This window comes from Alosa sapidissima, chromosome 1 (assembly GCF_018492685.1).
Source record: "Alosa sapidissima isolate fAloSap1 chromosome 1, fAloSap1.pri, whole genome shotgun sequence".
Taxonomy (NCBI): Eukaryota; Metazoa; Chordata; class Actinopteri; order Clupeiformes; family Clupeidae; genus Alosa; species Alosa sapidissima.
In genome coordinates, this window is record NC_055957.1 from 41,582,119 (window position 1) to 41,608,108 (window position 25,990).

Below are 25,990 nucleotides of genomic sequence, written 5' to 3' on the forward strand. Positions count from 1 at the left end.
GGCTGTGAACTGCTTTATTTGAAACTCCAGCATAGTTTGGTCGCTGAATAAAACTTAAGCATCTAAAACATATTCTGCTACACTTTCACTTTCAAAATTATACTGTAGGTGAAAAATGCTTTAGCACTCAAAATGATCATGTGGAAGGGTCGCCCAGTGGAAGGCAGACAGCAAACTACAGTCTTATTTTCTCACACAACCACAATTCCAACCTCGAGCACAAATCATCATTCCAGTTGTTAATATAGTCACTTTCTCTGATCTCAGCACAGTCCTCCTCTCCAACGTAGTTATTTGGCTGACCATCATCCCAAAACCTAAAACAACATGGAAGCACAACAGTTTCAGCAGACAATGTACATCATCAGCTGCATAAAAAATGAGACTGGATATTACTTTTTAAGTAGATTAGCCTCACCCATCAGTGAGGGCCGTGCCGTCTACCCATTTCCACAATCCATCCTTTTTAATTAGCCCGATCCAGAATTCCTTTTGCATTCTGAACAGAAAATCCTATATGACAAAGAAATGTGTCCTAAATTTCACAAGATGTTTAACAAATATGTAGCCTAGCCTGGGGTTGGATTAGAATGGCGAAAATGTCAGTCAGTGATAGCTCCATTGATTCTGGTTAGATGGCCATAAGGTATTATGGCCATTAAAGAGCCACCTTAATCAGAAACATATTGCGTCTTATGAAATAAATATTTCATTCAAATCTATTCAAGTCTTAGAAAATGTCATGCACTTACCCTGATCATGCTGTAATTCTTAGATTTTTTGTTTCTTAGGCTAGCCAACACACACACACACACACACAAACCTGTTCATCTCTGTTGTTTATGATCACCAAGTCTGCACCCCTGTTTTGGCAGTCCTTTCTGGCCACATCCCATGACCTCACCTCAGTAGATAAATAGTAGAAACTAGATGCAAAAAAGATCCATCCGTCCTGCATATGTCTCTCTGAGTTAAATGGGAATAGAAGAGCAGATTTTAAATACGCCATGACATGGACTTACATCAAAGTAATACAATTTCAAGACAGCTTCTGCAAACGCATTATCCATGAATAGAGTCCATCTATTAAATAATAAACCCGAGACTTCAGTAATCTCAACATGCATTAGGTTGTTGTGGGGGAAAGGTAATTCATTAACAAGTAAGGTAGCCTGGACAGCACGCGTATAACAAAATAGAAACTCACCAAGATCAGAGATCTGGCTTTTCACTTCAGTGTTCTCCTTCTGCAAAGTCTTGAGATTAGTCTGCAACAGGTCTCTCTCTGAGGGACAGTTACTGCAGGTGGAATTTAAATGCAATCTCTCCACTGAGAGGACTATAACTACAGTCAGCAAAAGAACACACAACATCCCTAGAGTTCCCGTGACCACTCTGTACCAGACATGTCCTGTGTAGAAAAGAATGTTTTTTGGTTTTGTTGTTGTTTTTTTTCCCAAAAGACAGACATGAAGGCTATTGTATGTCTGTGAGAAAGAGTAAAGTGTGAGTTTGATTACCAGTTAAATGGATCCCAGGAATTTCCATTCTTGACCAATCCTCTGCATCCTTATTTTCTGAATTGACGTGATCCGATTGTGTAGAATTTACTTCTTAAAGAATCCATGGGCATTCTCCTGTGACTTGTATTAACTGGACCTGAGGAGCTGCTCTCCAATGTTCTGTCTTATAGTAGGGAATCGTGACAGGAAATAAAAATGAAAAAAAAAAAAAAAAAACCCTGCAGAGTATGCATTGTACATGTTGTATCCAAAACAGTTACGGAACTGCAGTGTCTTCTTTGCCATATTATATTACACTATTACATATTATAGTATATGTTATATTATATTATATCCTATTATATTATACTACTAGCCTATATTCTGTTATGATTGCAAGTCTGATTTCAGGAAATGGGTGTTGTGCTTGGTCAGCAAATCTTAGGAGCTTTGTGCTTACATCATATTTTTTTTTATGAAACTCCAACAAAAGTGGTCTTCGCTATCGACAATACAATGCCTGACATGAATGCTTATTTGTGCGTTTTGACCAGCTCCTCTAGTTAGGCCTGGTTGCTGCCAGACAATTCTTCAACCTGATGAAAACAGGATGCATTAATCATAATGGAAAAGCTTCATGTTCCGTATGTATGTGCAGTCACATATAGATCTAGGAAAGGAAGAGTTTCTTACATTCTTTTCGTTCTTACAGATGTGGAATGTTGGCTTGCATTTAATATCCCAGGACTGAGCCACATCCTGTCAGGAGATGAGGAATTAATCTCAGTTAAAGATGACATCAAATGGATTAACAGAGTGGATCAACAGCTCACAAGCACCTTCTACCTGACTCTCCAACTCAAAGGGGCGGCATAACGTGTGGAAAGAGAATGGTTTATGTCACAGTCTAGAAACAGTGACATATGTAATACACAAATCGGTACAAAGTATGACCGCCACCCAATCCTGCACATTCTCTCTGCAAATTTAAATCACGCTTGTCAATTTGTCTCCATCTCCTACTCCATCCCCTAATCTTGCAACTTTTGTGTATGTAAATGACTTGTGTGCATAGTGTGTTTGTTTTTGTGTATATGTGTGCTTCTCTCTCTCTCTGTGAGTGCACTAAACCACAAAACATGAAATTAAACAAACCCATGTTTTCTTTCAAAAACACAATGTCATTTCATTGAATTGACATTTTGCCACAGCAATGAACTGGCGACTGGCTGCCTGGCCCCTATGAATGAGCAAGACTGAGAACTGGGCAACCCCCCTCAGTCGTGGGGACCATTCAGAATACGAGAGAGCCGTTTACACCAACTCTTTACGCTTTAAAGTGGTAGGTGTTTGCCGACTGGTGTGCTGATAATGATTGCGACCGCTTGTGTCCCACTGAATAAGTACTAATGTTGTTACAGCATCTATTTGAGCTGGGGTGCCTGTGTCCACTCTTCAGGTGTACCTTGGCGGCTATCTGCCTGCCACTCAGGTTGGTGTGGCATTGCAGTTTTAAGGGCCGATACCAATATCAATATCTAATGGCTCTGAATGGAAGACAATATTTTGGGCCAATATTCATTTATTTAAACCAACTACATTAATCAAGCAAAATATTCTTTCAGGGTTACAAGCCTCCATGACCTTGTTTGTGTGTTCATGTCAGGGATGCAAAAAGAATTTCAGCCCTGGCTGAAGTTTTATCGTATCGTATCGTATTTGGCTGGTTATTAACAAACTCACATGAAAGGAGTCATGTTTGCAAACCTTCATATGAGATATATAATATATAATAGCCCCATTGAGTAGCCTAAATCATTTTTGAACTTATTTAGAAAAAAAACTCATGTGATATGGGGAAAAAATTGATGTGAAAACAACAAAAAATGCTGTTTAAAGAAGCATAGTGTCCTGGCACAACAGGTGAATATTCCCATAACATCACATAACAGGTGAATATTCCAATAACATCACATAACAGGTGAATATTCCCATAACATCACATAACAGGTGGATATTCCCAGCTCAAGGGAACTCAGTTGTGGATGTTCTCACATACCTGCATGTGACATATTTGCGGAGTGCAGTTGGAAAAAGCTGCTGTGCGGCAATGGGAGAAAGAACTACCACAAAAAAATAGATCCATTCTAGAATTCCTCATATCGCTCAGATGTGGAAAGGGGTTCTAATATCTTTTCGGTTGACAGATATCTGAAAGTTTTAGGCTATAAGCCAAAATACATACAGCAGGGAGAAAGTATTGAAGTCAACATTTTCTTTCAGTAAGTATATGTCCTGTATGTGGCTGGTTGATGATGCCGTGATGTTCCTTCCACTTGCAGATAATGGCCCCAATGCTGCCTGCTGTAATATTTTGATGTTTTGAAATACATCTGAAACCAGTTTCATTGATATGTTTTACAACAATAATTTTGCGAAAGTCTTGGGAGAGATGTTTGCTTTACCCATCATGAGATGTTTGTTGTGACACCTCGGTAACAAAAGACCTTTTAGCCAATCAATATGTCCCAGCAAAACCCAGCTGACAGTAATTCACAGATAGGAGGTATAATTACTTTATACCAACAGATTTCATCTGGTTCCTTTTGGTAGCTTTTCCTAGCTTTGGTGTACTATTTTTTCTTAGCGTGGTCATTACGTTTTTTCTGTCTCATTTCACGGTATTACACATAACTATACTTACTAACTTTAAAGGGGAACGTGGCAACTATTTCAACGTAATAAACCCGTTTAGAAATCATTTGGATGGTTAAATGACCTGTTCCGGTGAAAATGGTGACTCCCCGCTGCGCCTAGCGTCCTCAGGCGAAAAACCAACCTTGCAACATTGAGACTACCGTCCCGGAAAGAGAAGTGAGAAACAAGAAACTAGTTTTAAATCGTGTTTCTTACCTTGTAACATCCACATAGTTCTGCCAAACTTATGCTAACCGTTCGCTAGCTTGTAAACAAATCCATGTGCTTTATCGTTACCATTTCCCAGTTTGAAATAGCATAATGCACAATTTCTCCAGCAGAGGGGGAAATCCTGCCAAGTTTTCCTTTAATGTTTGGATTTCTTTATATGGTATGTGTGGAGTTAATGGTGAAAATGTCATGTGAATAACCTCATCAGAAATATTCTTATTGAAAAAATGTTGACACGCTCAATACTGTAAATAAGAATATAAATTCTCACTCTCATAATATGACAACAAAATCAGACTTTATTCAGAGTTCAGAGGTTATCGGTAGAGACTATGAACTGCTTTATTCGAAACTCAAGCATGTTTGTTTGCTGAATAAAACTTTATTACAGAAGCATCTAAAACACATTGTGCTACACTTTCACAATGATAGATGAGAAATGCTTTAGCACTCAAGTTCAAAATCTATATTGGAACTTATGCCTCACTAATATTGTTAAGTCTTTATATATTGGGGCCTACGCCTTAGATTGTTAATTATATTAAATGTTACACTCCAATACTTAGTTAATTTCTTTGTGAATTAAAATCTTTGATTCTCATTCTCTCTCCGAGTCTTTCTGGGAGTAATGGATATACCAAGCATATCTGATTCATGCAGAAAGCTTTGCCAAATCACTAGCTGAAGCTGTTTAAGAATGATCATGTGGAAGGGTCGCCCTGTGGAAGCCTACAGTCTTTTTTTCTCACACAACCAACGTTGTGACTTAGAGCACACATCATCATTCCAGTTGTGGAAATCTGATCTAGATCTGATCTCAGCACAGTCCTCCTCTCCAACGTAGTTATTTGGCTGACCTTTATCCCAAAACCTAAAACAACATGGAAGCACAACAGTTTCAGTAGACAATGTGCATCATCAGCTGCATAAAAAATGAGTCTGACTGGACATTACTTTTTAAGTAGATTAGCCTCACCCATCAGTGAGGGCCTTGCCGTCTACCCATTTCCACACTCCATCCTTTTCCATTAGCCCGATCCAGTATTCATTTTGTATTTTGGTCAGAAATTCCTACATGACAAAGAAATGTGTCCTAACTTACACAAGATGTTTAACAAAGATGTAGCCTAGGCTGGGGTTGGACTAGAAAGACAAGAAGTTTCAGTCAGTGGTTATATGCTCCATTGATTCTGGTTCAAAAAGACTGAGGTCTAATGGCCTTTAAAGAGCCACCTTCATCAGAAACATATGGCAGGGCTCTACACTAACATTTTTTTCCAGGAGCACTTGTGCGCCCAAGTAAAAAAAAATTAGGAGCACAGACAAAAATTTGGGCGCACAGTCACTTCTGTACTTAACTTACACATAATCTAACATTACACTGCAGCTAACAGTTAAACATGCCAGTGCACCAATTGCGAATATTAAGAATGAGAACATTTAGGCTACAGGAAACAGGATTTTAAAGATCAGTGCCTACTTTATTTTCAGTCTGTTCTATTTTCCTACATTTTGTTAATGTAAAATAATATAATACATTGCCATATTTGCATTTAGCCTGTATATCAAGTATCCTGACAAATGTAGGCTAATTTATTTATTTGTGAATCCATCTGTAGCTAATCCAAATATGCCCATGGTGACCTATCTGACTGCATACTGCCTAATACTACTACTAAAACAGTCCATTATCTCTTCCACAAAACCCAACATAGGCTATCAAGGATATATTTTTTTATCCTTTTATTTTTTATTTGAAATATCTGCATTGATGGGGGCAGTAGGCAAACGTTAGGCCTACTTTCGTTTTGCACTTCAGCTTGTATTCGGTGTAAACAAACAAGCATGCGTGGAAGCCTGGAGTTGTCAGTAGCGTTCTACCTTTGAATAAAATGGGAGTATTACGGGAGGCTACTTTTGTGCCTGTTCGCTACAGCTATATTTTGCATATTGCAGCCAATACGCAGAGGTGGAAAAAGTACGAAAATATTGTACTCAAGTAAAAGTACCAATACCTTGATGAAATATTACTCAAGTACAAGTTAAAATACCGATCTGAAAATGTACTCAAGTAAAAGTAAAAAGTAGTTCATTTAAAATGTACTTTAAGTAAAAGTTACTTAGTTACTTTTTTTTTTGGGGGGGGGGGGGTACCAGAACAACCAGTTTTACCAAAGACTTTCTAATGAGGAGATACAGCACTCAAAAAATCCTCCATAGTAATGCATGGGGTTAGTTTGTAACACCAATATGGCAGTTGTCTACACATCATATGTCTACACATATCACAACCCTTCGGCGGCAAAACGTTGACATGTGAATACATTGAGCCAATCATGTGGTGTGTTGTAAAATACATTGAGCCAATCATGTGGTGTGCTGTGAAGACATCGTGCCAATCATCTGTTGTGATCTCGCTGCTGGAGCAAGATTGGTGTTGTGAAGCCTTACGCACACGCATTTCTGCTGAAATAGATGCACGATAAGTGCCCAAAAAGTGTTGCAATATGGCCGCCGAGTGGAGGTACTTGACTGAAAAGGACGTTGAGAAATGGAGATCTATGTGAAAAATCACCAGAGTTCTCCTTTAACTTTGAGCAGTAATTGATTTTCAAAGTTAGTTGCACTCATCCTTGGGTCGCTTTGCAGTGAACAGTAATCCAGCACAACTGAAAAGCCCCTCACAGGCAGCTGAGGCAGGCAGGCCAATATTGAGTTGCAGAGAGTTTTTTTTATATTTGGAAACGAGCAGAAGGTTCAGCAGATTAAAGGGCATCGTACTGGGGGGGAAAGTGGGAAGTATAGGGCCCCAATGGAGGAGAGGGCCCGTGAAAAGTGGAATACAGGGGGCACAACATTTTCACCAGGCATTAGTAATAACTCAGGTAATCCACACATACAAAAATCCAAACAACTCCATAAGTAGAGTCATGTAATGAAGTGGAATAACACAGGGGAAAAGTATTGAACACGCTAAGAAAAAGCACTAAGGAAAGGGAAGGAACGAGCTGGAATCTGTATAGAGAGTAGTTATCCTTTCTATCTGTGCAAATTAATATAAGCTTGGTTAGTAGCTTACATATTGATGGGCTATAAAAAGGTTTTTCATTACCAAGGTGTCACACAAGAAACATTTCATGATGGATAAAAGCAAAAAGCTCTCCCAAGACCTTTGCAACCTTATTGTTGCAAAACATATCAATGAAACTGGTTACAGATGCATTTCAAAACATCAGAATCTTCCAGTAAGCAGCATGGGAGCCATTATCTGCAAGTGGAAGAAACATCACTGCATCATCAACCAGCCATGCACAGGATCTCCTCGTAATATTTCTGACCAGGGAGTCAGAAGGATAGTCAATTCCAAGAGGCAAGGACCACTCGGAGAAAGCTCCAGAAAGACTTGAACGCAGCCAATTCAATTAAATAGTTCTGGAAGTAACTAAAGATCAGGATTCACAAGAGGGACCCCTGGAATCTGTTTAGAACAATGGGCCAAAATCAGACCTGATACTGCGACCAATAAGTTTTGTCATACAGGAAATGTCTTGAAGCTGTCTTTACAAACAAAGGCTTTTCCACAAAGTATTGAAGAAATTTCAGTAGGCACGTTCAATACTTTTTTCCTGTGTCATTCCACTTTAATACACAAAACTCTTATGTTTGGATTTTTTATATGTGTGTTAATATAATGTGTGGTGAAAATTTCGAATAGACTCACTGGAAGTTTAGGCTAATTACTAAAAAAAAAAAAAAAAAGCGTTCAATACTTATTTCCACCATATATTTATTTTACCTGAATATTTTAACTTCCAAATTAAATGTCAAAAATGAATGTCAGACGAAATTTAAAGTTTGACTGACTGGATTTTGTATACAAATCATAGTGAAAACTGTGTAAGGTCACTCTCACTCTCCCTTGCTAAAGAGCTAATGGTTTAGTCCGCCTGCACGATTCATAAGGTAGTCTAGGCCTATCTTTTGTTTATTTAGTTGAGCATCGCTAGTAGTGGACATCTAATTGTTGTGCTGCTGGTGCAATGTCTTTCTCCAAGAAAGCCAAGTCAGGTTACTAAAAACAAAGGCCAAAACAGGAAAAAGAGAGACATCAAAATGAGGGGAAACAACTGCTAATAAACTTCTTTCCAAAGAAAGGTGAGCACAAACGTCAAAACACGAAATCCCATGGTGTTTGCTTAAATATCTCCGCAATCATTAGTGCTAAAACAAACTGAGACAACCGATTGGAATAGCGAAAAATACACTTTCATAGGTTAGGCTAATCTGATGCATTTCGTGATCCAGTCTCCATCACTTTCAGAAAGACTGCATGGCGCCAGCTTGATTCATGTCCTGTTGTAGGCTACATGCTGATCATCATCACTAGTGGTTTAGGGATTTTTTTCTCTCCCTTTCCGTTTTCGTTTCGTTTCCTTTTTTTTTTTACTCAAGTAACGGATGGGATTTTTGATGTAGCGAAGTACAATACTTCACTCAAAATGTAATCAAGTAAAATTTAAAATACCGATTTTATAAACTACTTAAAAAATACAAAATACACAGAAAAACTACTCAATACAGTAACGTGAGTAAATGTATTTCGTTACTTTCCACCTCTGCCAATACGTCAACTGGGCTAAAAGACATGTTAGGTTACCTTTCCTTCTCTCACCGCATTCTCAGACTCTCATCCTGTTCCTCCTATATCCGATGAATTCGGTGGATAGAAGAACTAATTTCTTCAATCTTTGCATCTTGGCTGGCTAGTCTAACTTTCCACTTTTTCTGCGCGCTCTTGGATTTGATAGAAGCGACTACTAGCGAGTCACAACGTGAAACTGCTAGCGTTGATGGGAGGTGCAGTTTTTATGCTGCATTCGCGATGTGATTCTAGGGTTTGCACAGTAATGTTTCTCGATGTTGCGGTGTATTTTGTAGACAAAAATTGACATGGTTAGAAGTCATTCGCACCAGTGCGCCTAAATATTTTTTTGCACTCGCACGCCATCATTTTTACTCGCATGTGCGAGTGAAATGGGCGCACTGTAGAGCCCTGTATGGCATCTTTTTTTTTTTAAAAAATTTTTATTTTAAATATCACCATTGCAGCATGGCAGGAAAAATATCTATTTGTATTTGTGTTGTAGGGGGTTCAGAATCATGATGGTGGGATGCTCTATGGCTAAGTATTGTGCAAAAATGTATCGACCAACATAAATATTCAACATTTATTTTTCTAATTAAATTTCTAATTATTAGAACACACAAAACAGTAGTAGTGTCCACATCCCCACCGATGATGTGCAGGGCAAATGGGGCTGGGTACCACTTAAAAGAATGACGTTCAGGGTCTAAACGTTGCAGCACATTAAACATATGGGAGAAATAGAGTGCAGGCACCTGATTCTTTTAAGTTGTAGTCCACACACACACACAAACCTGTTCATCTCTGTTGTTTATGATCACCAAGGTTGCACCCCTGTATATGCAGTCCTTTCTGGCCTCATCCCATGACCTCCTCTCAGTAGATAAATAGTATAAACTAGATGCAAAAAAGATCCATCCGTCCTGCAGATGTCTCACTGAGTTAAATGGAAATAGAGAAGATTTAATACTCCAAGGCATGGACTTAAGTAATACAATTTCAAGACAGGCTTCTGTAAACATATTATCCAGAGAATCCTTCTTAACTAAAACAAACCTGTGATATCAATGGTCTCAACATGCATTGGGTTGTTGTGGGGGGAACGTGAATCATTAAACAGTAAGGTAGCCTATGTGTCAGGCTTGGACAGCACACATATCTCCAAATAGAAACTCACCAAGATCAGAGAGCCGGCTTTTCACTTTAGTGTTCTCCTTCTGCAAAGATTAGTCTGCAACAGGTCTCTCTCTGAGGTACAGTTACTGCAGGTGGAATTTAAATGCAATCTCTCCACTGAGAGGATTACAACTACAGTCAGCAAGAGAACACACAACATCCCTAGAGTTCCCGTGACCACTCTGTACCAGACATGTCCTGTGTAGAAAAGAATGTTTTTTGCTGTTTTTTCCCTCTATACAAAAGATAGACGTGTACTGTATGTCTGTATATGAGAAAGAGTAAAGTATAAGTTTGATTACCAGTCAAACGGATCCCAGTAATTTCCATTCTTATCTTAGGCCAAGTAGAAGTAGGCCTACTTGCATACCTGTGGATAGCTACATCCTCCTCTGCATCCTTATTTTCTGAATTGACGTGATCCGATTGTGTAGAATTTACACTTCTTAAAGAATCCATGGGCATTCTCCTGTGACTTGTATTAACTGGACCAGAGGAGCTGCTCTCCAATGTTCTGTCTTATAGTAGGGAATCGTGACAGGAAATAAAAATGAAAAAAAAAAAAAAAAACTGCAGAGTATGCATTGTACATGTTGTATCCAAAACAGTTAGGCGACTGCAGTGCATTCTGTTATGATTGCAAGTATGATTTTAGGAAATGGGTGTTGTGCTTGGTTAGCAAATCTTAGGAGCTTTGTTCTTGTGTAAAAGTGGTCGGTGCAACCGACAATACAATGCCTGAGCTTAGCTCAAAATGGAACACTCCTTTTATTTAGAATTGCAGTGCTTACACCTCTTTCGACTTGCAGATCTAAAGGTTTTGGTCTAGCAAGCTTGTCAAATACAAACACTGACTCAATTAACATCCCAGTGGGCATTGAAAAATGCATGCCAACATGCTGGCGTATGTAGGAAACATGCCATGAAGCCTTTTCTTACATTTCCACAGGGGTGTTCCGATCCCAAACCACATAACTATATTATAGCCTTCAAATGATGACCATATTCAGAACTAAAATAAAGACAGTACTAGCTGCTGCTGATAAAAACATACCTCATAAGATTGTGAAGTGTATACTGTGGCTTTAATCCATTCCCCAATCAGCACACTTTTGCCTTATGCATTCTCTATTGCATAACTGTATTACCTGGTCTTTCCCATGTTGAAAAGGCTATAGGCTACATCATTTGACCTGGAAACTTGATGGATGTTGTGGCAGATTTTTACTTGAAATATAGGTTGAATGTTTCTCATTCGTTCAGATGTGAGATTAAGCTAATTCACCAATGTGAACTTCGTACAACGCTTTTAGTCCTCTTTATCAGTGATGCCAATAATAGCAGAGGGTGCAATACTATAGGTTAACGTGCCATCTCACTCACAAGGACAGATCTGTGACCACACAAGCCTTCAAAAAAAATACAGAACTACCCCCCCCATTTATTGACACCAAGAGATGTTTAATTCTGTCTAGCGATTGTCCCAGTTTGCTTAGGGTACAACTCTAGCAATCATATGGAGACAAGAAAACTGTTTGCAATTATTATGAACTTATTACCTAATGAAAAGGTAGTTGATTCTAACCAAAATGTTACTATATGTTTTTGCTAAAAAAAATAATAAAAAAAAAGATCAATATACAAATTAGAAAGTGCAAAAGATGACGGGAGACGTTTCTCATAATTGGTGGTGCCATATATTTGTACAAGACATGAATGCTCATTGGTGCGTTTTGACCAGCTCCTCCAGTTTGGCCTGGTTGCTGCCAGAGAATTCGTCAACCTGATGAAAATAGGATACATTAAGAACCAACCATAACGGAAAAGCTTCAGATAGATAGATAATTTATTGATCCCCAAGGGGAATTCAAGGTCTCAGTAGCATACAGACGTCACACACAACATGCAGTTACAGCAGAAAAAGTAACTGCAGTATATAGTGTATAAATATTTAAAAAAAACACCACTGAACAATAAAGACAGTAGAAGATTAAAAAAAAAAAAAAAGTTGAAGTAATAGGGTTACAGCCATGTTCCGTATGTATGTGCAGTCACATATAGATCTAGGAAAAGAAGAGTTTCTTACCCTCTTTCCGTTCTTATAGAAGTGGAATGTTGGCATGCATTTAATATCACAGGACTGAGCCACATCCTGTCAGGAGATGAGGAATTAATCTCAGTTAAAATATGACATCAAATGGATGAACAGAGTTTACAGAACTATGACGAAAGAATGACCTCGAACTGACATAGCCTACCTTGTGCACAGAGAAAGCAAAAGCCAGATGTGTTTTTTATTCATACCATCAGTTGGCACATTGTGTGCTTATTATTGTGATGGCTTGTGCTTACTGTTTGATACAAAAACACCATTTTTACAAAGGTGTTACAGTAAGCAAGGTGTGTTAGCTTTTGCAAGAGAACTACAATGTTTTGCTGATTTGGTTAAAGGTTTTCCTATGTGTGTAGAGTTTTGCAAAAATAGCCAATAGTTACAAAAAATGTGCTTAAGCAATCAGAAAAAACTATTATCACAGGACTGAGCCACATCCTGTCAGGAGATGAGGAATTAATCTCAGTTAAAGATGACATCAAATGTGGAAGGAGAATGGTTTGTCACAGTCTATGCCACAGAAACAGTGGCATATGTAATTCAAGCATACATGTAATTAAGGCATATATGAGACCATGCAAGGCGAAACCAGTCGCTTTGGTAAAATTTACAAAATTAAGTTAACTCACATGAACGGCCATTAACTAAGCTTTCCAACGATATGTATATCGAGGGTATTGCAAAACGTATCGCTAAGATAACCGCATCCAAAGTTGGCATGGTTCTCCTGTCACGATACGTCAGAAGAGGAGAAAAATCACCTTTTTAAGTAAATTGTCATGTGCGATAGTGTGAGGACACAGCTATTATTAGCCTTACGGTAGCGTGACTTTGAAGTGGTTGACTATGTCCAGTTTCATCAACCGAGTGAGTGTCTTTTTCTGTCCCCTAGTTAATACCTGGGACGGCCATAAGGTGTCACTATAGAATATAATTAATGTATTTCGGGGGAAGTAAGGGGAGAGGAAGTTCTGTGTACACAGATTGTTTATAGGCCTACTTTTAAAATGCGCTACGTCAATGGAAAACTTCTCCTGGTCCATAAAATGACGCCAGGATATTCCTAAAAGTTCATGCTTTTCACCGTTCGTGCCCTGAAAGGCAAGTCTTTCACAAATTCATATTCGGTTACATCTGCCAAGAACGATAGAGAGCTGACACATTGAGTAACGAGTAAGGAGTCAATTTTAGCTCTACCGTAAAACCTTGGACAAAGGAAATGACTGCTAATGTGTTGAATCTTCACCTAAATAAAGTCAGACTGTATACTGTCGAATTATGCGAAAACATGAAATTCGACAATTTGACCCGTATGTTTGTTTATCGTGGACTTTCTCAAAATAGCACTGTGTGCAAAGCGACTGGTTTTGCCTTGCAGGGTCACACACACACACACACACACACACACACATATATGACTGCATTTATGGAGAAATACAATCTCAAAGATATTGTAGCCATGTAATTACTCGCGTTGTTGCCTTTTGTAACCAGTAGGTGGCAGTATAGGATAAGGAATAGTCCAGTTCATCTACTTCAGTAAGATCAAACGGATCAGAGGAAGACAAACAAAGTAGCGTGATATGTTTTTAGTGCAGTTCATGAAATAAATGAAAGCAGCCATCCAACACACTTGCAAAAATAATTGCAAACATAATTTGCTTCAAGTGTGCAACATCTAACTCATTGGCACCAAGCGCGTCCAGACGTGTTCATCACTTTTTAAGTATCTTCCGGAAACACTTCCATTGTGTTGTCTGAATTGGGGGCCAATCAGCGAAGCTGGGAAGGCACCCATTGTGTTTCTATGTTTTCTTATTATTATTATTATTACGCTTCCGTCATTGAAGTCAATGGCAGCCCATAGAACCGTCTGGTGAAAAGTTGTGAAATTTGGCACACTGATTAGGGACAGTCCCATGATTAATGTCACCAAGTTTCATGCCGGCACCTCGAGCGCTCTAGCGCCACCAACAGGCCAAAGTTGGACATGCGTTCACGCACGAAACTTTTGACCCGTAGGCCCAATTGGATTTAATCAAAAACACTAAAAAGTTCTCACAGGTCACAAATTTTGTCCGATCGACACCAAATCTGACACACATGATCTTCAGACCAAGCCTCACAAAAGATACTCCTTTTCGTCTTCGGAACTAAAACCGGTCGTCCGTAACAGCCAATCGAAATATGCGGCGAAGCCGCCAAACAGGAAGTGAGCTCATATCTCAGCAACCCTTGCATGTATAAAATCCAAACTTGGTGCATGGACTCAGGACACAATCAGGGGGACGCTCAATAAATCTGGTGACCTTTGACCTCTAGGGGGCACTGTAATTAAGAAACATGCCTTTTGGCCTGTAGCTGCTGTTTTGCTTAGAATTAAAACGCACTAGTGGTGTCTGGTAATACTGTTGGAAGTCCTTAGGCCGACCCAAGCCAACTTGTGATGTCATCGTAATTGATTCGGCCACCATATTGGATTTAATCAAAAACACGTACAAGTTTTCGTAGGTCACAAATTTCAGCGGATCCTCACCAAAATTGGCAGAGACCATCTTCAGACCATGCCTAATCAGTGCATTGCTTTCTGGAACAACTGACAGAAGCATTCGGCTGTAACAGCCAATTGAAATTGGTGGCGAAGCCGCCAAACAGGAAGTGAGCTCATATCTCAGCAACCCTGTCATGTATCATAACCAAACTTAGTATATAGATTCATGGCCCCATTAGGAGGATGCTCAGAAAATTTGGTGACCTTTGACCTGTAGGGGGTGCTGCAATTAGCAATATTGCATTTTGATGTGTAGTTGCTGATGTGTTTTATCAATCTTTTATTTTTTGATGTGAAACTGATGACAACATGTTCCATCCAGTTAATTCTAATGCGTGCGTGCAGGGGCGGGACGGGACGGGTAGGGAAGGGCAGGGGTAATTAGGTGGGGGGGGCTGGCTGGCGGAGGCAATGGCAATACTCAGCCCTGTTTCAGCCCTACAAAATCAGCTATGGTTTGATGTGACATTTGTTGAAAGTGTTGATCGCGGGTGTCTGCTGAGTTCTATCTTGTCGCCGTGGCTACTCCGGCCTATTCTGCTTGCAGCTATATTTTGGTTTTGTGTTTTGAATTTGCAGCGCGTTTTCTATATGCTGTGGATGTGTTGTCAAATTGATCAAGATTTTTTTTTCTTAAGTTGCTTGTGTTTTGTCTATTTGCAAGAGCTTTATCGATTTGCACGCATTGTCAAAAATTGCAGGCCATTAGCACCAATCAGCCACCATAGAATAATTATATCGGAATCAATGCAACTTTTACATGAATCTTGATCAACTTTCGTTAGAATTTTGCGCTGGCAGAGCAGAGGTTATTCCATTATTTACGTTATTCCAACATTTCACTGGTGCACCACAGAAGTTGGGAGCACGCTCTCAGGTGCAGGTTACAGCATCACTCATTGGAAATGGAAGAGAGCTACAAAGGTAGTCCGTCACTTGGGCTAGCTGCATGCTGTGTGTGTGTGTGTGTTTGTTTGTTGTTGTTGTTTTTTGCATATGCGGGTCAGTACGGGACTGTCACCAGTCCACACTGGGTAGGACTCTGATATTGACCACATTTAATAAAGACAATGTAAACAGCCACACACAAAAAAATCAGATGCAAAATACTTTGAATTGAGCAATAAGACTTAAAGACTAGCCTAAGTAACTCACCTGTGCTTCATCCACATCAACTTTCAAGAAGACCACATTTGTGTTCTTTTCAGACAGTGTCTGCAGATGAGAGGGGAGAAGACCAGATTATAATGTTAATCAGGGACTAAAATGACACTCAACAGAAAGTATATACCTCCGGCAATGCTCGCTGGATCCATAACAGACCCTCCCCCAAGGAGGCTATGCTTTCACTCTTGTCCATTTGTTGGTTGGTTGGTTGGAAGGACTATGCAAGTCCACTACACTACTGGCCTGATTTTCATGAAACATGGTGGTGAGGGGTAGCATGAGCCAACAACGGAACCCATTACATTTTTGGAGTCAAATTCAAATGGAGCAGGCTCCCATGAATGCAGTGTCTCGCAACCTTAGTTAAAACAAAGTCTGCAGAGGCACCATGCGGGCCAGAGCTGCCAAAATGTTACCGCTTCTTCCTAAAGCCATGCTATGCTTCCATGCTTCCCTTTCGCCAAATTTCATTAAAATTGTGGCAGTAGTTTTTGTGTAATCCTGTCAAATAAGGCACAAAAGCGGGACACCTATGAAAAAAAGTTTAAAATTACTGTTCCACGGGGAAGGGAGGTCAGCCAAGCAAGGGACCCTGGGTCGGGGTGTAAACAAACAAAACACACTGTACCGTAAGGCCAATTATTCTACCTTACGTTCGCCAGAGTTCTCATCTTTTTCGCCTCAAAAACCCTTCACGAAGTCTACATCCTCATCTACTTTTTCAGGTTTCTCTCCATCAAGATGAGTTGGCCTCGGTTACTGATGCTGAATTCCACACAACTTGGGAGTTCTGGAGCCAATCCTTATGTACCCTGAACTGAATAGGCCCCTGACTTCCCATTTCTCTGGAATGAAGCTGTGGCTTGTATGGATTCTCAAAACCCTCTCACCCATGATTACGTGTGAGACATAAATATTTTTATGATATCCGGGTAAATTGCGAGCAAATCAGTAAAAACGAAATTCAAACATGTTAGTCAAATATCAACAAGAAGCTAAGTACTTTCTAAAACATCAATAGTTAACTCCAAGTAGCCAAGTTAAAAGTACACTACAACAGGTCAGATAGAATTTAAGAGTGTGCTATGATTCAGGTGGTAACCTATGCCTATACTCTTACTGAGGTTAATTTTAATGGCTATAACACCTATAATAAAACAGCCCATGCAGTTAAATAATGCAGGCACCATTAGTAGGGCAGTTAAGCACAGAAATCTGAGCAAGAGGACAATATAAAGTAGAAAGTTCACTTACTTTGAAAAAAGGTGCAATGTTTTGACATGGCCCACACCATGTTGCTGTGAAATCCACAACAACAAGTTTGTCTCCTGCATCGGCCAATGCCTGGTCAAAGCCACCCTGCAAGGATACATGTATATTATCAGCGTTTTAAAGCATTCACTGAAGGATATTTGTTGCAGCAATGGGCTAAAGTTCAGATGACACTAGGGACTTTGTACTGGAGTGTGTCTGCATTTGTTTCTGTAACCTACAGGGCTTGGCCTATTGCGGTCGGGAGACTAGCAGGGATCTTACCAGTAGACACCAAAAATTCGAGGACATGATTGCAATGAGTAAATTACGTTATTGGTGATTTCACATGAGCATTTTGGCTTTGAGGTGTCGAACAGCCACAATGACAAATCCGTGTCTCGTGCCGTCATCTAGATCGCACTCAAACCGCTCCACACAGTACCGTTAATCCCTATCGCATGACAAACCACGGACAAGAGTCACGTGTTGGACTATACACAACATACTGTTCAGCATCAAAAACAATGGATATTACCAAATCGACCGGACTAGATGAGGTGTGACAAAGCAAAATGTTGCGTTTGCAAGTCATTGTTTGTTCGGGTATTGTTAGTAATCAATAACGTTAGCCTACCTAGTAAAACACTGGGTCACATCCTACTCAATAGGCCTACCAATTGCGTTAAACCCAGCATGACGTTAAACGCACTACCATGCCAGTTCCCACTAACTTTAGCATGGCTAGCCGGTCTTCATGGCAGCACCTTGCGTGTCATTATGTTTAATCAAACTGGCTATTTAAAATGCAATACGTTTAAACTTGAACGCGTTCGCAAAATGTGAAAATTATCACAGTATAACAGTGGTGTATGCGAGTGGCTAATGTAAAGTAGCCTAGCATTCAACTTTGCCTGATGAATGGGGCCAGGACGCAAACTCCGAGTTTGCTCCAGCCATTCAGCCCAAAATGCCCGCCACTGCGACGGGGACAGACATACTCACGTTTGCATGAAGCTAACATTGATTAACTAACATTAATTAATCTGACCCTGTGCTACTATTACAATGTTGATGCGGCTACATTAAATTGGTTGCTTAATACTGTAAGCTAAATGCGCAAACTACCGAAAAGCCTAGAATACAAAAGTCAACAATACAGCTAAAAACGCCGACAAAACCTAGCCTCTATGCTAGCTTATAACAACGTGTAGGCTGAGGCAGGCAAGCGATGTAACGTTAACACGATGAACTTCCTAGAAACTAAATAATCACATTTTGGTAACACTACTCAAGACAACACATTACTTTTCATGCCGTACCTGATCTTCAATTATGATGATCATTGTGATGATTTGGAGATGCACACAAGGCACGGGCCAAAAACTTCCAAAATGGGTCGTATCTCTCTGGTTGACGCTGAAGAAAGGAGGAGAATCCAGGCCGGCGTTGATGTCATTCATGCAGTGGTCTTGCCCAGCCCCTCTCGCCGTAGTTGGCGCGCTCTCTAACAAACCTTTGATTTGTGATGCATTCATGAAATAGCCTACCACCCGTGGGCCTAATCCGATTCTTGGAAATTTGATGGAGGAAACTAGCCTAGGAATATTTAAGGGCTGCTCGATTATGGTAAACATCATCACGATTATTTTGGTACTTTCAAGATTATGGATTTACAATTTTGTATTCTTATAAATAGCCTACTAGGCTATTCATTACAGCACCAGTGACATTTTCGCTGATTATCTGACAAAAATGCCCTTTGCTTTAGAATTCTACTGTTTCCAGTTATTTAGGTAAAAGTAATTTAAAAGACCTGCGTGAAGCTGGCCCCCCATGTTATTCAAAAATGATTAAAAACACTGCTATTCTTTTGTGCTACGTTTGTGCCGTAAAATGATCGTTTGTGCTGTTAAGGGTTTTAAGTAATTAAACTTCACATTTTCTGGTCAGTTACGTCACTTAGCCCCCCATACTTGTTCAAATTTCCCCAAAATAGTGTCAATCGTTTGTGCTACGTTTGTGCTCATTTCTGCCGTTAAAAGTAACATTTGTGCTACTATGTTTTTTAAGATATTCCACGTTATTTGTTACACGTGGGACGTCATCCAGCCCCCCCCCCTTAGGTGTTAGGTTTGTGCTGATTTGTGCCGTCAAAATAAACATTTGTGCTACTATGTTTTCTAAGTTATTATGGTTTATTTATTACTCGCGTGACGCCACCAGCCCCCCATCAAATGTCCAAAACTCACCAAAATGGTCTCAATCGTTTGTGCTGATTTGCGCCGTTAAAAATAACATTTGTGCAGCCATGTTTTTAAGTTAACACGCTGTGTTACATGTGTGACGTCATTCAGCCCATCATCAGTGTCCAAATCTCCTCAAAATAGCCGCGATCATTTGTGCTACATGCGTGCTGATTTGTGCCATTTAAATAAACGTTTGTAGGGTAGGCTACTATGTAAATTGTCCAGCGGCCTTGTCCAGCAGTTGTAGCTTATCACCCAGCTCCTCCATCAATGTCCAAACCTAGGCCTATACTGTAGTGAAGTGAATGCGTAAGCATACATCAGAATATCCTCTAGAGGGAGCTAATGTTCTATGGTGATATGCCGGCTAGCAGAGAAACAACTAGCAGAGTAAGACGCCGGAGTTCTAGGCATAGACAGTAAAAGAAATGGACGAACAGACTCCGTCGTTTTCAATGGGAGGGCACTGAGTCAAATAGAACGATTTTTCAGTTGGTCCCCCCAGTACTGCGCAGACTCACACTTAACTTCGTGACGTTAGCCATCGAACTGAATCTTGTAACTCATATGATAGATACACTGAAATTATTCTCACACTTCCTTCGCCTTCAAAGTCATCAAAGTTAAACATTTATTTATGTATATTTATTAATATCATCCTCACCAAGTCGTGTTAATGTTGAAGCTACCATACATGATCATCTTCAAAAACAGTCAACAAAACAAAAAAGTTATCATATAGCCTTGAAGCTAATCTTCTTTCCACTTTTCCGACCTACGGTCAATCCATCGAAAACCTCTGTAATGATTAGTGCCGTTTTAAAAAAAAATAGGTTTACTTTTTTATTATTATTAGGTTGCCTCTGTGTAATGCTTTACCTTAACATACGGTCGTGTATGCTAGGTTTTGCTTATGAGTTACCGTCATAGACAGTAAGGTGGACTGAGCTTCTTATCCAAACAATACGGTTATCTCCCTACGGCGCGAAAGAGAGATTACGTCAAAGCTAGCTTCCCTCCAACCGAACAAGCTAACCATTCTTCTTACGGGTAACCAACGTTACGGACGAGGTAGTGGAGTCTGTTTTGCCTTTGTAGTGTTTATGTGGATTACACAGAAGCTACAATATCGGCACAGGATATATGTTATATGAAGTTATGGTATTTCAAAAAAATCCTAGAATGAATGGACTTCTATGGGAGTTAGCAGAGAGGTGGTCCCTCCAGCCTACGTCGATTCTTCTACTTCCGGGAATTCGCCTGCCCCCTTGGTTCTAGGTGGCAGCAGAGAATTGGCACTGTCTGGTTACTTCCGGTTTCTGGACTGGTTGCAGTTCCTCCTCAGATTCCACTTGAGGGCGCTCGCAGGCGAATGCAGAATGCATGGAGGTCTATGGAGCTTTACCCCTCAATATCCACTTTTCTCTGTATATAATTTTTTGAGTAGTAATTTGAATGTTGCATTCGCTAGGAGAGGCAAAGAAAATACACACTGTTGATTCTTATATTTTTTGAAGTCACGTAAGTCTTCTAAAAAGTCTTTCAAATATGTCAATGACATCATTCATTAGCACAATGCTAGCGTGATATGGGCAACACTGACCCAACCTGTAAGAAATGGAAAGGACATAAGTACTCGTTCATTCAACTTTTGATCTAAAATCTATATTGAACTTGCATAAACTACAATAAAATCTACGATTCTTCCACGACAAGCAGGTGAAAGAGATACATTTAGCCGTCTAGCTCCATAGACCCCCATTCAACCTGCACTCGCCCGCGATCACCCCCAGTGGAATTGTAATGGAACTGCAACCAATTTCCATACAATGGGGCTTAATAGGAAGTGCCAAGGCTCTCCGTAGACGGGCTCTGGTGGCAGCTTGTGTGTATGCGTGTTCGGTCAGTCCTTCAGACCTCTCCAGAATAAGTCCCGCCTCCGTAACTTCCGTATCCATCCAACTTCCTGGCGTCGATTGTCTATGGGAAATAACATGGCGTTTCGAAATATCATACCGGTAAAACATCTGTAGGTAGCGAAGTAGAAAAGGCTGGTAGTATACTATAGACTATACTTCTTAGACGGCACCGAAAATCAAAAAATCCAGTGGAAACTAGATGGCAGAAGTGTGTAGACCAATCTGCCCAGCAGCTTTTTCTACTTTGTCACCTACAGAGTTTGACAGGTACGATCTTTCAAAACGCCATGTTATTTCTCATAGACATTTGACGACCAAAGGTTGGATGGATACGGAAGTTAGGAGGCGGGACTTATTCTGGAGAGGTCTATAAAGACACCAGTTTGGAGAACATACAAATGTGGTGATTCCTCAGCACTTCAAGGATATCACACAATTGCCGACGAGGAATAAAGCCAGAAGTTTCAGTTGAGACGGTGAAAACCTGCAAGTGTGGCGAACCTTTCAGACGAGGAGCACGAGATCCCCGAACCACGAAGAATGGCAGCGGTGATAGGAACGGTTACTCCTTTTGATGCTATGTCTCAATCTTGGGAAGAATATAGTGAAATGCTAGAATTTTTCTTCGAGGCAAATGATATCACAGACCAAGACAGACAGAAAGCTGTTTAGCCTCTTATAGTTTATTACGAAGTTTAGTCAGCCCCCAAGTGCCTAAAGAGAAAACGTATGCACAGCTCACGCTGATCCTTAAGGCTCATTTCAACCCCAAACCCAGTGAAATTGTGCAAAGATTTAAATTTAATTCACGCATACGGAAGAGCAACGAGTCTATTACAGTCTATGTGGCTGAGTTGAGGAAGTTGGCCCAACATTGCGAATACGGGGCTACACTGCCACAAATGCTGAGAGACAGATTAGTGTGAGGAGTGAATGACGATAGAATGCAACGGAGGCTGTTGTCGGAAGTAGACCTGACATTCGATAGGGCCCTAAAGTTATGCCAAGCAATGGAATCAGCATCAAAGGATGTGAAAGATCTTCAAGGGATGTTAGCAGAGGACACTGTTCAAAATGCACACGTGGCAAAAGCTCAAGCAACTGTCCACAAGGTGTCTGCTGAGAATACACACCGTAAACTCCCCTGTTGTTACCGCTGTGAAGGACAGCACATGGTGGCTGAATGTAGGTTTGCTACAGAACTCTGCCACAACTGTGGTAAGAGGGGACACATTAAGAAGGCCTGCAGATCTAAGGCGGGTATGCAAAATGTACAGAAAGCAACACACAAGGGTCAGAAAGGTGACAGCAGTTTTTGGGAAAGTGCAGCGGACGCATTTGCTAAGAGGGGAGGAAGAGAGTGACACAGAGGACATTAGCACTCACACCATATATAGCATGTCACAAGAATTATCCAAAGTGGCTCCCATCACTCGCACAGTAAACATCAATGAAATGAAGGTAACATTGGAAATTGACACCGGCTGTAGGGTGACCATAGTAAGCAAAAAGCAATACATGCAGTTGTGGAAGAAAACAGCAATGTCAGAACTGAAACCCTGTTCGATAAAATTAAAAACCTACACTGGAGAGAGGCTCGGAGTGCTGGGCATGGCACATGTGCAGGTGCAGAATGAAAACACAGAAAAGACAGTGCCAATGGTGATAGTGGAGGGTGAAGGACCAAACCTACTAGGGCGAAGCTGGCTACAGGAGCTTGCCATGGTGGATCAACTGATCAACAGGGTGGAGTCAGCACCTCCATTACAGCTGGAAAAGGTACTTGAAAGACACACGGAAGTGTTTAAAGAGGGGTTGGGACAACTGAAAGGTGTCACAGCAAAGATAAATGTGGATAGGGAGGCACAGCCAAGATTCTGTAAACCACGACCAGTGCCATATGCTGTAAAGCCACTAGTTAAGAGAGAGAGCTACAGAGGCTGCAGGACAACAAAATCATAGAACCAGTGCAGTTTGCAGAGTGGGTGGCGCCTATTGTCCCAGTCAGAAAACCTGATGGATCAATCCGAATATGTGGGGATTATAAACTCACTGTTAACCGAGCATCACGGGTGGACCAGTACCCAATCCCTAAGGTTGAGGACCTGTTTGCGCAGTTAAATGGGGGACAACACTTTACAAAATTGGACATGAGTCATGCCTATCAACAGGTCGTTCTGGAGGAAGAATCCAGGAAGTATGTAACCATTAACACACACAAAGGCCTGTTCAAATATACACGTCTACCATTTGGAGTAGCATCAAGTCCAGCTATTTTCCAGAGAACCATGGAGGGCATCTTAGGGGGCATTCCAAATGTTGCCATTTATTTGGACGACATCCTGATATCAGGCTCCACTGAACAAAATCACTTGGAAAACCTGGAGGAAGTTCTCCACAGATTGGAGAAGAGCGGACTGAGGTTAAGAAGAAGCAAGTGTGAGTTCATGGGTAAAGAGGTGGCATTCCTAGGCCACAAGATAAACGCCAGTGGATTGCATCCTCTGACAGAAAAGGTAGATGCGATAGCCCGAGCCCCGGAACCAAAAAATGTCACTGAATTGAAAGCTTACCTGGGGTTGTTGAATTATTACCACAGATTCCTCCCAAAACTCTCCACGCTACTGGCTCTGCTACATGCCCTATTAAAAAAGGAGGGAAAATGGTCATGGGGTTCAAAGCAGCAGAAGGCATTCACAGAATCAAAAGCGCTTCTTCAATCCTGTAGTGTGTTAGTTCACTATGATTCAAACAAACCCATCATCTTGGCGTGTGATGCCTCGCCCTACGGGGTGGGGGCAGTGCTTTCCCATCAAATGCCAGATGGCTTAGACAGACCTATAGGGTTTGTGTCAAGGACTCTCAATGCCGCTGAGAAAAATGACTCGCAGCTAGACAAGGAGGGACTGGCCGTAGTGTTTGGAGTGAAGAAATTCCACAAATATTTGTACGGGAGAAAGTTCACCATTGTGACAGACCATAAGCCGCTAATTTCACTATTTAGTGAAATGAGAGCCATACCACAGATGACATCTCCCCGGATACAGAGATGGGCTGTCACATTAGGAGCATATGAGTACACCATTATCTACAAGGTAGGCCGAGACCACACAAATGCAGATGCTCTGAGTAGACTGCCATTGGACATTCATTGTTTCGTGATTTAAGAGGCACAGCCAGCCGGTATGTAAATTACACATTCGCTAGCATGTTCAGAAAAACTGAAAGCCGGAAAAAATACTGTTATCTCCCTTTGTGTAAGCTTACATTTAGAGGTAGAACGTATCACAAACAAATATGCTTATGAATTGATTCTAACTGAGCTTTTATTATATTAAGATTGTTTTTTTTTTTTTTTTTTAAAGCTGGTCCGATGTGTTGGACTTCTACACTCCTTTCTACCCCCACCCTCTCGCACTAGACCCATGTCTTTGGTTTGGTCGCAATTCCTTCAGTCGTCCTAGGTAAGTACATCTTGCACTGTTTTTGTACTACCTCACATTTTTCACATTGGCTGCTGTTATGACCTAGGGGTAAGGCCACAACCGAAGAGGGAGTCGAGAGGTTGGATCTTCAACTACTACTACAACTACTACTGCACTACTCCACTTGCACACTTGTACACTTTACAACTTGGTGTTGTTGTCCTGAAAACACAACACTTCTGCTGCTCTTACATAACTTGCACCACTATGCCACTTTCTTTATTACTTAGGTCAAACAGAACTACCCAAGCCTTTTATTGGCCTGACTTTGCACTAGTATTTTATTGACTGTCCATGCACAATTTCAACCAAATTTTGCTGCTCTTATTTTTTCATTATTATATGTGCCCTCTTATTTACTTACTTTTTTGTTTACTTGAATGTTATGTTTGTCTGTGGACTTAAATTGGTAAAATATGTCTTGTCTTCACCGTGGGATAGTGAGAAACGTAATTTCGATCTCTTTGTATGTCTGGAACATGTGAAGAAATTGACAATAAAGCTGACTTTGACTTTGACTTTGACTTTGAACTAAAGTATGGATTTATTAACCAAACTAACCAAATAACAAACAAACAAACAAACAAACAAACAGTGTGAGGTGTGTCCAAGTCAGTCATCAGTAATGCATGGATGTTGTGTGTTTGTAATGTGTCTGAGTGCAGTGTTGCATGTCCAAAACCCAAAGTATGAATGGCCCTCCCAAGGGCAGAGGAAGCAGCCCTTTTAGCTGGAGACCTGCTCTCAGGTGCAGCTCATTAGTCCGTTAGATCTTGAGGCACGTCACAGATTCACAGTACATTTCAGTAGCAGTGGCAGCAAAAACGGTCCTATCCAGTTAGTAGTGTACCCATCCACTGTCCGGTGACACCCAAATAAATTATAACGCCAGACTATCGATGTAAATGTCTGTGTTGATAGTTTTATTTCTAAGATTATTCTATCCTTTTATTTCAATGATCGCATTACATTTTGAGGGACTAGCTTCTTAGCAGCGCCGGAAT

The 25,990-nt window shown here is 40.6% G+C and overlaps 2 protein-coding genes and 1 long non-coding RNA gene across 4 annotated transcripts in view; 1 reads left to right on the plus strand and 2 right to left on the minus strand.

The window, feature by feature from the left end:
* On the minus strand, window positions 1-24,870 carry LOC121706695 (CD209 antigen-like protein E). The gene is made up of 8 exons (XM_042088652.1): window positions 24,075-24,870; window positions 2,196-2,261; window positions 1,963-2,098; window positions 1,521-1,686; window positions 1,208-1,411; window positions 824-966; window positions 419-513; window positions 1-317 (listed from the first exon to the last, which is right to left on the minus strand). The coding sequence occupies exons 4-8, from the start codon at window positions 1,546-1,548 to the stop codon at window positions 176-178; spliced, it is 612 nt and encodes a 203-aa protein (XP_041944586.1). The 5' UTR covers window positions 1,549-1,686; window positions 1,963-2,098; window positions 2,196-2,261; window positions 24,075-24,870; the 3' UTR covers window positions 1-175.
* Window positions 4,707-18,909, minus strand: LOC121706646 (thioredoxin-like). Of its 2 annotated transcripts, XM_042088568.1 has the most exons (7): window positions 18,656-18,909; window positions 17,337-17,441; window positions 16,071-16,130; window positions 12,338-12,403; window positions 9,870-12,034; window positions 5,407-5,501; window positions 4,707-5,301 (listed from the first exon to the last, which is right to left on the minus strand). In XM_042088568.1, the coding sequence occupies exons 5-7, from the start codon at window positions 10,095-10,097 to the stop codon at window positions 5,160-5,162; spliced, it is 465 nt and encodes a 154-aa protein (XP_041944502.1). In that variant the 5' UTR covers window positions 10,098-12,034; window positions 12,338-12,403; window positions 16,071-16,130; window positions 17,337-17,441; window positions 18,656-18,909; the 3' UTR covers window positions 4,707-5,159. The 2 variants fall into 2 exon arrangements, with proteins under 2 accessions (XP_041944502.1, XP_041944493.1); XM_042088559.1 differs by lacking the exons at window positions 4,707-5,301; window positions 5,407-5,501 and having other exon boundaries at window positions 11,692-12,034; window positions 18,656-18,813.
* The window catches only part of LOC121706706, a 10,997-nt gene continuing 9,633 nt past the window's right edge, over window positions 24,627-25,990 (plus strand). Inside the window, exons 1-2 of the long non-coding RNA XR_006031109.1 lie at window positions 24,627-24,684; window positions 24,867-24,965. This is a non-coding gene — a long non-coding RNA (uncharacterized LOC121706706). The remainder of the gene's footprint in view (window positions 24,685-24,866; window positions 24,966-25,990) is intronic.